The sequence below is a fragment of the Callithrix jacchus genome, chromosome 2 (assembly GCF_049354715.1).
Source record: "Callithrix jacchus isolate 240 chromosome 2, calJac240_pri, whole genome shotgun sequence".
NCBI lineage: Eukaryota > Metazoa > Chordata > Mammalia > Primates > Cebidae > Callithrix > Callithrix jacchus.
This window is the reverse complement of record NC_133503.1, coordinates 154,932,172-154,946,019: the sequence shown is the minus strand read 5'-3', so window position 1 is coordinate 154,946,019 and position 13,848 is coordinate 154,932,172. Positions and strand designations below refer to the sequence as shown.

The 13,848-nt window shown below is 38.4% G+C and overlaps 1 protein-coding gene across 1 annotated transcript; it reads right to left on the bottom strand.

Moving 5' to 3' along the window:
- Nucleotides 1-1,062: 1,062 nt before the first annotated feature.
- ESM1 (endothelial cell specific molecule 1) lies at nucleotides 1,063-9,414 on the bottom strand. The gene is made up of 3 exons (XM_002744980.7): nucleotides 9,038-9,414; nucleotides 5,852-6,001; nucleotides 1,063-3,196 (listed from the first exon to the last, which is right to left on the bottom strand). Exons 1-3 carry the CDS (start codon nucleotides 9,336-9,338, stop codon nucleotides 3,096-3,098), a joined length of 552 nt encoding a protein of 183 aa, XP_002745026.4. The 5' UTR covers nucleotides 9,339-9,414; the 3' UTR covers nucleotides 1,063-3,095.
- Nucleotides 9,415-13,848: the final 4,434 nt, after the last annotated feature.

Below are 13,848 nucleotides of genomic sequence, written 5' to 3'. Positions count from 1 at the left end.
CAGAAATTTACTATGCCTCAGCTTGGTTTTCTCTCCAATATCAAATGAGATTGGACCCACTGATCTATGGAATTTTCTTGTTTCCCAAGTGTTTTCTGGAATGGTCCAATGAAATGTATAAAGAAAATCTCAAAACTTCTATTTATATCTCTTATGTCTTCGTTTTAAAATTTTCTAGTTTGAGGGTATGTTTTATAATGAACACAATATATTAATATGATAGTGTGCATATAGTTTGAAATTACATGTTCAAAAACTTTTGTACTTGAAAACTATGCAGTCAGCAGTGTACAGATCTGAAGATTTTGGAGACCACTGCTATGAAGATTAGTTGTGAGACTACTGAGCAATTTGGGATAGACAGGGACTAGCTTTTGGGGTGAAAACCATGAAGAGCACCCAGTATCATGAAGCTGGGCAGCTAGAAAACATGCCTGCCACTCAAAGCAAATGGGCCCAGTTTCATCTGATTGTATTGCCTGTGGTTGCACAGGTGGTTACTGCAGAGCCAGGAACAGAGGCCAGTCCTGCTCTAGCTTAGCTCTTGTTGCACTGTCCACACTTCCTTAGAGAAGCATCTGGACTGTGGCCAGGCGTTAAACCGCGAGGACAGATCTTTAAATAACTTCACTCCCTGCCAGAGTAGCCTCAAACTTTCTTGCACATAGGTGGAAGTAGAGATTTTCAGTTAATAAGGATGTAAATATCTGGCATTCACGTAACTATCTCATTCACACCCAATTTCTACCATCTTATAAAATATATTAATTCAGGCAAATAGAATGTTTTTTCTGATACGACTTTTTTTTAGCATTTTTATCAATTCACCTAAAATGTTTTCATAATTTGCCCATAAGGCTGAATGAACATATACTGTTCTTGAATATGATACTCAAGCTTCAAAGTTGTAAAATATTCTCTTCTTTCATAGGTACCGAAAGATTTGGCTTTGGCTATGTATTCTAAAAAGGAAACATCTTCAAAAATGTTAGAAAATATATGAAAATAAAATGCTAGTATTAATTATGAGTGGGAACATGAACGAGAAACCTAAACTGATCAAACTAAAAATTGTTCGTCATTTTTGGAGCTATAATCTTCAGTCAAACGGCTAACAACTGATTGAGATTTAATTATTCGGGTTTCCTCACAGAACTTGCGAGAGTATAAAGGACCACTGAATAGCTGCTTAATGACAATGTTTCTACCATTTAAATGTTAAAGTCCAGGAAGAGAACACAAAACAAAGAAGAAAAGATGCTCTAAATTTAGGACCTCAATGCCGTGTGAAAGAGACATCCAGGTAGCAAAATAGAAATGATTATTTCAAGCCTTAGCTCTACAGCTAACTAATGATGCCAACAGATGTGTTTACCTTTGTTGTTGCTTTGCAGAATGAGCTAATATATTGGGACCTACTTTTAGGAAGCTCTGAAAAATGTGTCAACCAAAAATGTGAGGCAGAGAAGCAAATATCCTGACCCCCTGTTTTGACAGAAGAGGCTTATCCAGAGCAGAAAATTCTGTTGAAGAGCTTGTCCTTCAACATGCACAAGAGAGTTCTTATTTATTGAATGAGTTGTTAAAATAACCTTTAGCAATTAAACAAAATCACAAATCAACATAGAACAGCTGTATCTTGTTCTTTTTTTATTGAACAATAATAAACTTGTCCTTTTAAAATAAAACCTAACAGCTTATTCAGCTTACATTCAAAGGCCTTCCCACACACATTCACAACTCTGTTGGCCAAATTCAAGAATAAAATACAGGTAAATAGTGAAGTAATTCTTAAATAAGTTCTTCACTTCAAATAAAATACTTCCGAAATACTTCCTGACAACATCTAGTACAACAGTCTCGTTTGTGCCAAGATTCTTTCAAATATACTCCTAATTCCACTTTTCAACCAAGTTTAAAAGAAAAAAAATATGAAAATAAACTCTATTTTAAATTTGACATGTTTCCTGCTGAAAATTGACTCTTCTTTTCCAAACCTCCTAAAAAGTTATTTTCTACTTTAAGTTGAAAATTCACCTAAGTCACAGCACTTAACATTTAAATAAAGACTCTCTGTTGCTCATTTTTTGACATTTTTGAAATCCAGATTGACTCTATTTTTCTAGGTTTCTCTTATGCTTATTACTGTTGTTATTACTACAATTACTGATAATAAATTTATTATACTCAGATGTTTGAAAACCTTCTAGAGTCACGGCTTTATTATAACCATTTTAAACAAATAATACTAGATTTCTTTCCTCAAGAGGATGATAAATATGGGGAGGGAGGATGACTTGCAATAACACATTTGTTTATAAAAATATATAAATATTTACCTTTATACACACACAAACCACCAGTGGGTAAAATACTTCTTAGCTGTATCTCTGAGGTGGCATTCGTTAAGGCCATTTATGGAAGTGTCTGTGTGTCCTCTGCCCCCTTCAGATACAGGTAACCTGGGAACTACATCAGCAGCCTTTTGAAATTGCTCTCAATTCAAAGCTGTTTATTACTCGAATCTTCTATAAGCTTCAAACATCTTACTTCCTTCAAGGGTTTTTTGGTTGTTTATTTTGACTTTTTCCCAAAGTCAACAAATTTTAAAAAGGCACAATTAAATTCTACAGAAGCTACCTACCACAAGGAAGAGCTAAATATTATACTTCCTGCTCCCACCCCCACCCCACCTTCTCCTGCTCTTAACTCTTCATTCCAACATTAACGTACATTTAAGTCAAAGAACTCATGGGCATACTGTGGTCTTCGGCTTTGCCTAGCTCCCTCTTTGGTTGACCTGTCTCCATGTAAGATTACCTAAATTGCATTTTTAGTTCTTCAGTGTTGCTATGCACACACATTTAACAAATCTATATGCATTCAAATGTTTAACAAATACCTAAAAATGTTCAGTCACATGCATGTTATGGATTGTAAATAGCCTACTTTTTGTTTTCTGGGTCCACCATAAATCATGTTTGGTCTTTAAAAATTACATGTCCTTATGCTATAATCTAGAAAGTTCCTTAAATGTTGGATGTGTGTTGAACAATAAGGAAAACAGAGCCTTCTCTCCGAAATCGCAGCAGGGATCAGCGTGGATTGAACCATTTCCTCATGACGGGAGCCTCCGCAGCATTCCCCTTCACAACTCTTCTTACAACACTGTCATCTCCAGATGCCATGTCATACTCTGAAAGTAAACGTAACACAAATCATGTCCAAACGTCTATAGCTCAAAGACAGCATGGTTTTGCTTTATTTTTGTTTTACATGGAATGTACAAGGAAATCTTTAATCAATTTAAGATTCCATGCTAACTGTATTCACTGCCCTATATCAGTGAGCACCTCGATATATAGTAGCACCCCTTGAACTATTCTCTTTGTATACCTATCTGCACCTGACATTATCTTATACATGCATTTGTCTTTCTTTTCTCCACCACTAGAATTCTACTTTCACAAAGGTAGGGTTCTTTATTTTGCTCACTGCTGTATCTGCAGCACTTAGGACAGTGCTTGTCACATAGCAGGCACTTAATAACTATTTATGGAATGGGCAAATGTTGTATGAACAGGTCTCATCAAGTTAGATTCTCACACTAAGATTAGCTTTTGCTGCATTCAGAAGGCAAAAGGCAGACCAACGGGCAAAACTTTTACAAAGACATTTCTCACTCTACATATTAATAAAGTCCAACGCATAAACCTGGAAGCCTCACATAGTCTCGTGAGCCAAAGGTCCCTAGGCAGACTCTCCAAGAGGTCCTTAGAGTACTGTGCTCTCCTTCCTGAACCTGACTAAGATTTACCAAAATTGCACTAATAATCATCTTTTGTTGGTTGAAACTTTGATTTTCCACATAGAAAACTTTGCAATATTTGGAATTTGCTAAAATGAAATTTTCTACTTCTAGGAATAGTGAGGTGTGCTTGCTTTGGCAGTGCACATTCTGACATGGAATGCTTTAAGATGAGCGTGCCCCAGCAAACGAATATGTGTACCAGATCTTAATCCCCCAAGACCTTCCTCAACAAAAAGTTACTTGTGAACTTCCAACTTGGGAAGCTCATTGCCAAAAAAAGGACATTAAGTGGGGCACTGGGGGCAGGAAGCACGTTTGACAAGAGTGCTACAGCCAGTAAGTGGAAAGGTGAAGACAAGCTTGTTTCTGGGGGTCCCAGCGCTGGTGAAGCTTGCAGCCATTTAGCCTGCTCTCAAAGGCTGGGCCCAAACAGATTTGTGCAGAGTGATGTGAAGCCTGTGCCAGGACTGAAGCCCAAACCTTCTCCTATAAACTGCAGCACATGAACCTGGAAGTCTCATGTAGTTTCATGAGCAAAAGGCCCCTAAGCAGCCTCTCCAAGAGGTCCTGAGGGTTTCTGCTCTCCATCCGAAACCTGACTAAGGTTTACCAAGATCACACGAATAATCATCTTTTGCTGGTTGCACCTTCAGCTAATGGAAGGAAATACCCTATGTCAGAAAAGAGAGAAAACAACTGCTTTTTCCAAAAATTTCTGAGAAGAATCTCAATGCCTAATTTTGATATGGAAATATTTTTGTGTAACCTGTAATGTAAGTATTGGTATGGGCATCACCATACTTAAAACTAAGAATTCACTTAAAAGCTTAATATTTTCCTTTATTTTAACACACTTAGTTGACACATATCTAAGAAGGAGGTAAAATTAGAAAACAAGCACCTTTGCCAAATAGTTTACATTTTATTAATCTGAAGTTCAAAAGACTAAAAACAAAAACTAAATAAAATGAACTTGATTGTTATTTATATTTATGGTGGAAAAAAAAGTATATAGTTTGTTGATACTAGCAGTATCTGTGACTATATGTTGGGGTTTTTGTTTATTTTTTATATTCTTAAATATAATTTTAATTGACACATAATAATTGTATATATTTGGGATACATTATGATACTTTGATATGTCTCCACTGTGGAATGATTAAATCAAACTAAGGAGCATATCCCTCGCCTTGCATACTTTTTTGTATGTGATGAGAACATTTAAAATGTATTATTTTAGCAATTTAGAAATATATAATAATTATTAGTTACTGTCACCATTCTGTGCAATGGAGGCCTAAGCTTTAATGATGCATGTTGCTTTAAATGAGCTACTTTCAATTTAATGGAGCTCTCCTGTACCGGCCATTTATTCAACAAGATAAATGATTATGTACATAGCACTATCTCATAGGTTGTGTATTCCTCACATTCTAACACCTGTATAAAAAATACACACGGACTAACAAGCAGCACATGAGTTTCATTCATTTCCCAAATTTCAATCACAGATACTATTTCTTAGCCTCTCCAAAATCCATAAAAACACACACTTGGAATTATTCCATTTAAATGCTTTCATTTGGTTAAAAAAAAAAGTTCTATATTTTCTATCTTGGCTCTTAAAGCTTATCCAATAAATTCCTCACAGTACTTTTTCTATGTGAAGTTGGGAGATAGTTTTGTCTAGTAAATATACAAAACAGATCACTGAAGAATGTAAAGAACTTTGTATATCTCAGTTGATTATTTTTTACTACAGATTTTCAGTAATCAATCATATTTATCCTCCTATAAATCATATTTAAACTAGGTAAACTTTATGAGAAATTTTATATAAACATCAAAATTATCAATGGGCTCTTTTTAGAGAACCGAAAACAGCAACCAAACTCAGCTACCACCCACCATTCCCCTGCGTAAAGCAAAGGAAATAAAATCATTCCAATCCATATCTTATTGTACTCAGATATTTTCTAAGTTATTCACACTGAAATGAAACTATTGTTCCAATGCTTATACCACAAGCAGGGCTTACCTGTGAGAGAAACAAACCTGTTGGAAGACTTGGTTACTGAATATTGGAAGAAGGGGAATTTCAGACATTTTCCCGTCCCCCTGTCACAGATGCCTGACTGGCAGTTGCAGGTCTCTCTGCAATCCATCCCGAAGGTGCCATAAGGACATTCTGGGGACAAAGGAAAGGTTGGAGAGGACTGCTTGTTGTAAATACGTCTCCATCCTAACAGCCCTGTGTGCGTAGCCTTATGATTTGAACCAACCTCATGAATCTTGACTGTAAAATAAAATCCAGTTCTCCAAACCCAGGATTTGAAAGTTGAAACTTAGAGTCATAAATATAAAATCACACATTAAGACCAGATAATGGATGCCTCGGGCTTAGCGTCATGAGGTAAAGTTACATTGAAGACAGCTACATATAACCAGTCTCCTCGGACGAGTCTTTATTATGTTTTGCTTAGAGACCAATAGATTCTCACTGATGACCTCTGTAGCAGCTCAGCAAAGGTGGGAAATTGAACAGACATATATGCATCAGCTCCTCAAAGAGTTTTAAAACTGTGATGCTGTCTTTGAATCTACTGTATTCACTGACAATTTATTGTTTTAAGTGTATAGGAAAGGGCTTCAAACTAATCAGGGCCAAGAGAGCTATCATCCTAGCTCACCATGAAGCAATCAATCCTCAACTGCTCCAACCCCTATAAGTTCCTTATCTGTAGAAATAGCAGGGCATACGACTTGCCTGGCTCCCTCAGTAGTTAAGAGGGCTCACTAGTAAAATCCTCTGCAAGGCTAGCATGCAAGATGCTAAATGAACAAGAAAGCTCAGGACTTATACTCCCTGAGGGTTTGTACACCTATCAAGAACTAGAAGCTTTTAGAGCTCCAGTGCCTATACTTATGCTAAAACAATCCTACATTGAAATAAAAAGGACAAAGTCATTTATTTAAAATGCATTAAATTATTTAAAATGCTGTTTTTAGAATAAACAGCATCTCAGTAGACTAACCAACCTTTAAAAGCCAGCAGAATAGATATAGAATATTCTCTTGTGAAAATACGTCGTAAATGTACAATCACAGGTGCGTAAAGAACAAATCATAAGGCATCGGAGTCTCTAGCAGTCTAGTACTCCACTGACTCATTAATGAGCTATCTTTTTTAAAGAGATCTAAGAGTACTCTTTTCAATATGGTTCAGATCACAGAGGAACCTGGTTTTGAACACTTTTCTCTCTGCTGGGAAGAAGAGATCTTAAAAAGGGATCCTGAAAAGGCCTATTTCGGAAGAGCACACAGGATTGGGATTTGACTGTGCTTGTAGTGATACTGAAAACTAACACTTTAACCAAATTCCCATTGCTACTTCTAGTGTATACCCTGATGTACTGAACAGTGCTGGGAAGTTAGTAAGTGTTCATTAAATATGTGCTGACTGCTGATTGTTATCCAAGCAAGATGTTGACAGGCGTCTGAATATTTAGAAGACATTTGGACATGCAGCTGAAGTTTACAGTTTTCACGTGGATGTTCTTTTAAAAAGCTGAAGGAGGGAGATGGTGGCAAAATGCATGATCTCTATCTCGAGCTGCTAAGGCTCACAGTTTCCTATTTCCAGCAGAGAGAAAAATGCTTAAAACTAGATTCATCAGCAAGAAAGCCAAAAAGAGCAATCTCAAATATCTTCTTAGTGTCTTGATCATTCAGTAAAATACTACAGTGCTAAAGACTCCAGATGCCACACAGCTTGTTGCTGTGCCCATATGTAACTGTACATTTACAATCACATGTACAAAGGCATTTTATGCCAAATGAAAAAAAGCAATCTACTGCATATATCTGCTATATCATGAGTATGATTGTGTTAACCACTTCCTCCCTAATTTCCTTATGTGAAGTACTGTTTTCTTGGTCAATAAGCCCTGTAATTTATAAAATACACAGATTCTATGCAGTTGAAAGAAACATGCATATGTGTTCACCGAACAAAATATTTTCTCAACATCCTATTTCTTATGATATATAAACAAAAATAAACTAAGCAAAAAATAAAACTCTCCTAATGCTTCAAGAATTTGTTTTCTTAATTTTGTATGTTTTGCAAATTAAAAGATGATTAATTTATACATTGTACATCTAAGAAGTAGCAGAATTAATGATATTAGCTCAATACTGGATTAATATCATTCATAAAGATATAATTGTATTAAATACATAAAACTTAAGAATCATTTAGAAATTTCTCAGTCCTTTTTATAATTTTGAAAGCTTCTTTGTATTATACAACTGATGGATGGGGTTATAGCATGTGTTGCATCTTAATAATAGCTCTTCATATTGAGATCATGAGGTATCTATACATAGAGTAGCTTAAAATCACCATTCTCTTGATTCTAAACATTTTTAAAATGTTAAACATTTAAAATTACAGTCACTAAGTTTAGAATAAATTCTACAAACACTTAACTACATTATTTAGCTATAATTTCAAACTGACGAAGTTTTTCTTTAAGTGTGTAAGTGGCCAACGTCACTCTTCACAGACTTCCAGTTTTTATTTTTCTTTATTGTTATTTTTCCTTGTCTTAACACCATCTGTTATTTTTCCAGATGACCAAAACCTTTATAAAGTCAGATGAGGTTTGTTTTATACTTCAGGGGACCCTCTTTGAAGAATGAGTTATTTTGTTAGGTGACTTAAGCTCACTCTATTCCATAAAGTGCATTCACGTTGATCAGAAATATTTGATCTTGAGAGGGGCCCTCCAGCCTGTGGACCCTTCCAAGATCAAAGAATCACTAAATCTGGGGCTAGAAACCATTCCAAGAGGTTATCTGGTGCAGACCTTTGTAATCACTGCCTCTCAGAGGAGAGAGCACCTAAGCCATCCTTAACAGATTACCTGTCAAGTTTCTAAAGTTTTCCAGAAAAGGAGCCAACACAATCTTCCATTGCAACTTTCTTTCTGCGATCTCATAAGGTAACGAGTAAAACGCCACATTTCTTTCTGTGCCTTCCTGCACACTGGTCTCAGTTGCTACTTTTCCATATCTACGCATGACAATAACTGTGTAGTACCTTGTCAAGAACCCACCTGCCTTTTCCCTCTTAAGTCTTGAGGAGCAAAGCCACCTCACTTCCTCAACTGGCTAAAAGCTCTCAGCATGCCCCGGGAGAAGAGAGGTAAGGGGTCTTTACCTTTGCAGATACCAAACTCTTCACCAAAAGGATCCTCCCCATTGGAAGGCTGACACCTGAGCCCCGGGCCACACTTCATGCCATCCATGCCTGAGACTGTGCGGTAGCAAGTTTCTCCCCGCCCTGCAGCGCACACCTGGCAGCAGCCACAGTCATCGAGCACTGTCCTCTTGCAGCGCGGGCTGCTTTTGCACTCACTGCTGTCACAGTGTTGAGGGCAATCCACGGCATAATTGCTGCTCCAGGCAGCCACCAGGTGTGTAGGCACGAGGAGCGTCGTCAGCAGCAAGACGCTCTTCATGTTTTCCAGCTGTGACAGGCTCGGCTCCCCTGTCGTGGTCGTTGCTGGTGGGAAGCAGCCGTCCAAACTGGTAGCTGAGCCTCTGCCTACAAGTTTATGAGTTTTATACACTGAGTTGCCCGCATGCTTTCCCGTCATCAATTTCCTCAACCCAGCAGCAGTGCTGTCCTCCTGCCAGGCTCTCTTGTTTTAGTTTATGAAATCCAGGATGAAGGCTGGATTAACACGCTGCTGCCATCCAGGAATTGAAAAGCCCAAGCTGATGTCATCTGTTATGTTTAGATGGTTGTTTTGCATGAGGACTGAAAAACTCACTCACATCCGTCTTAAGGGCTCAAGGACGACTGTGAAGGAGGAATAAAGAAGGTCGCACACCCTCCTTCAGGATGGGAATTGTTCTGACGCCGGCATATCACTTGAGGTGTAGCTTTGTCTCAGAGCCTCTGTAGTCAGGAGTAAAATGATATCAACATGAATCATCAGGACCGAAGAAGCTTCTTCAAAAAAAATAATAAACATTTGGTATTTCCCCTCAATAAGTAGCTATGAGATCATTCGAAAAAAGAAAGGGTTATATTGTGTCTTTTTAATACTTAGAAGAAAGAAAATATTTTGATAGGGATATTTTTTAAGACCTCTCTTCCTTCCTCTCACCCCCTCATCAAATGCTATTTCTAAAGCAATTCATGTCACATGTAACTATGTCTATTGTGGATATAGCTGTGCTTCTAGTAAAATGTGGAACTGCCTCTGAGAATTTCTTTTAAAACCAATACAAAAAGCCACATAAGAGGTAAGATCCATTTGGCACTGCTTCTGGGTTTCTCAACTCTGGAAAACCTTATCAGTTGGACTTATGATCCAAAACTCCCTGGAGGGAAGGCTCATCCATCACTGAGTTTGCTTGTCCAATGATTGAGTGCCCCTAGAGCCTTTCCCCTCACCTCCTGGCATCTATCACAGCCCTTACTAAAAACTGCCAAGCACATCAGCCAGCCCAGGGCAACAAGTGGCCTAGCAGGAAAATCGGAACACAGCCCCCAAGAGGCAAGTCACAGGGAAGGGAAACATTACCCCTCAGGAAACAAGGTTTGTGTGTTATGGAGGGTCTCCGCACCTAGGTCCCTCTGGGAAAACAGAGTAGAACAGAGTAGCCCTCTTAAAATATTAACTGGACCAGGGCCTTATTAGGCAAGGTTAAAGAGGAGAGAGGGGAGTTCCCAACCAAACACATGTTGAATTCCATGCCCTCACCTCACTTGTCAAAAGAGAAATAGACCTACCGTCAGTTAGTAACTAACAACCCAGTAAAGTGCCTAATTCTTGGTCTGTCACAAATGAACTGTGAGAAATTCACTGGACTTCTCTTGGCCTCAACTTCCTCTTTTGAGAACTGATGGTGTTAGGCTAGCTGACTTTCAAAATTCCTGTTTCCCTAGAAGATGAAGCATAGTGGGCGTTGGCTATAACTTGGTGATCCGCTTTTGCAAATGCAATTTTAGGGCAATACAGGTAGCTTAAGTCAGAATAAATACAGAGAAATGAGGCAATAGGAAATGAAATCAATAATTTTAGCTTCAAATTTTCCAAATTTTTCATTACAATTCCATTTGAAATACTCTTAACTTTATCTCCCCAGAAGCACTTACTTACTTAGCAGGTGGCACATTCTGATGTCTTCAACAATGGGTAATATTTGTTGAGTTAATAGCTTAAACATTTTACATGCATTAACTCATTTGCTTCTCATCACAATATGAAGTGGCTGCTATTACCATGCTTTTTTTTAAAAGAAGAAACTGAGTCAGAAAGAAGTTAATTTGCCCAGCGTTCCTATATTGAACAGATGTTAGTCTAATGCCAGAGCCACCTGTTCTATTGCTTATTACAATACATGATTGCGCTTTCATGGCCAATAGTTCCAGTGGCCAAGGTCGCAATTTAGGCTGACTCTGCAAAATGTTCCTTGTTACTGAACACCACTTTCTGAGGAGTAGTAATTGGAATAATGATTAATAATAATATCTGACCTTTACAGAGATCTGACTGTGTTTCCAGATGCCATGCTAAGCAGTTTATGTAGATTACCACATTTAACTTTCAAAACAATCTCAAGAGCCAGGTGCTATATATTTGTTTGTTTGTTTTTTTGAGACAGAGTTTCTCTCTTGTTGCCCAGGCTGGAGTGCAGTGGCGCCATGTCAGCTCACTGCAACCTCCACCTCTCAGGTTCAAGCGACTGTCCTGGCTCAGCCTCCCAAGTAGCAGGGATCACAGGCTAGGTGCTATTCTTATACCCATCTTAGATATGAGAAAACTAAGGCCTAGAGAGGTTAAGTAACTTGTCCATCATTATACAGTTGGCAAATGGTGAAGTCAGGACTCAGCCCTGAGGCCAAAAAGCTCTGGAGACTGCATTAAGGATTGTAAAATCAAATCCATATGGATGCCAAGCAGGTGCCCAAGGTGGGTGACATGGTAAGTTATACTAGATGTAATGCAGAAGGAATGGAGTGGATTTTATCCTCCTGAATAGCACATAAAGACATGAAACTCTTCCACGATGGAAGATAAGAGAAACCAAATTCATAATATCTTCAGTAAATGACAACTAAACAAAGAGAAGTTGTAAGTTGAGAGTACCAAATCCAAACAGTAAGCCAAAATACGGTGCACAGGAAAGTGTAGAAAATGTGCCCAATAGGGTTCACCAGTGGTGGAACTATCTCAATATGCAGTGCCTAACAATTCATTTTAGGGGCACCCTCAATTCCTCCAAGACCCAACAAAAACCCTTTGTCCCAGCACAATCTCTATGAGATTTTTATCTATTTGATTTCTGTCTTCCCAGCCGTGAGCCCAGATCAACGAATTCCATTTGGAAAATTAGCAATGACCACAAAGGGTTAGGAAATGGGAGCCTGAGCAACCAAGGAGCCAACTATAAACTGCATTAAAAAACAGTACGTTGCTGGCAAAGCTGTTGATGCTGAGGGCATGAGGTCCACCCATTTCACTTGCTTTGTGCTGGGGGCTGGCACATCTCAATACCTTGCTCTGCCTGAATATCAGTTGTCAAGTCAAAGAGTGAGAAAGGGTGAGAGAAATTGCACAAGATTGTCATAACTCCTAAAATGTAAGTTCAAACTAAGGTGGGTCAACCCGTACCATCTCTGGATCCAAAGGATATAGGATATGTGTCTTGCAATGGTGGCAGAGAAATGATAAAACCAAATAGCTGTATAACCCAATATACCCTGTATAATTAAAATGCCACTTTGATTTTTTTTCCCAAAGCTGATATTGTGTCAGTCAGGGAAATAAGCCTCGGTAATGCACATTAATATTTTCTGTTTATTTTGTACATTTTGATTGCTTCTAACCACATACCAAAGATTTTTTTTCTGGATCAGTAAAGGTAGTCCAATGGGAAGGGCCCTGGGCAGGTTCCAGACTCAAAGGAGATGGTTTATGCTAAAGTGAATTCAATTGTACCATACTTACTATGCCTTCCTAACAAATCAGCTCCACCAAAGAAGTCTGGTTTAAATTGAATTACAAAGGCAGACTTGAAGGAATAAAGTTTGGAGGAGCAGGTGGAGACATTTACATGTATATTTTAGGTGACTCAGTTTTTAGGTTAGTTTTGGTTGTGGTTTTTGATACCATCTGTAAGTCTTCCTACTTTGACACCAGCTGATAGCAATTTTGCATGTGCCTACTGCAAGGTATAGCCCACAGTAAGAGCTTAATACTTAATAAACACATTATAAAAACCAACTGTTTCCCAAAATCATCTTCAGATGGTAGTAAGTTAAATGGGCATCAGTGTGTTCCCTTTCTTTCTCTTTCCATCAGGAGAAGCAAAGTGAGGCCCAGATTCTTGGGCAGGCTGGGTTAGGCAACAGAATGTGAATGCTCATTTGTGGGAATGCATTAGAAGTTTTCAGAAACAGCAGAAGATGTTGAGGATTGGATGTAGCCTGAGCAAAGACTGTAGTCCCATCGCGGCAGTTCCTGCACAGCTATCCAAATTTGTCCTCTTGACTTTGGGTTTGGCAATATCACATCCACCCTGGGAAGTTCATGGGGGCCCCCCATAGCCAAAGGAACTTGACATACATCTGCCAATCTGGCTGGGATTCACGCCAGTCACAGGTCAGCTGTCAAAGCCCAGGGCCTGAGGAATCTTCCCAGAGCCTCCTGTCCTGAGTACAGTTTGACACTAGAAATAGCTTTGCCACCGCCAAGGTATATGATCTTAGGCAAGTCACATGCCACATACCTTAGACCTCTCCTCCCTCCTCAATACCTCAATAATAAGAGGCCCAAACAGGGCAACAGATATGAAAGCATCACAACTACTATTATCAAGAGTCTGATTTCTGAAGACTGGCTTCATTCTTTAAATGTGATCTTATGTCTTGGAACAAATATTTTCCCAAAAGAAATCTCTCTAATTCTTTAAGTTTCCATTTTTAATAAAAATAATTTTAATAGTAAAGTGGAA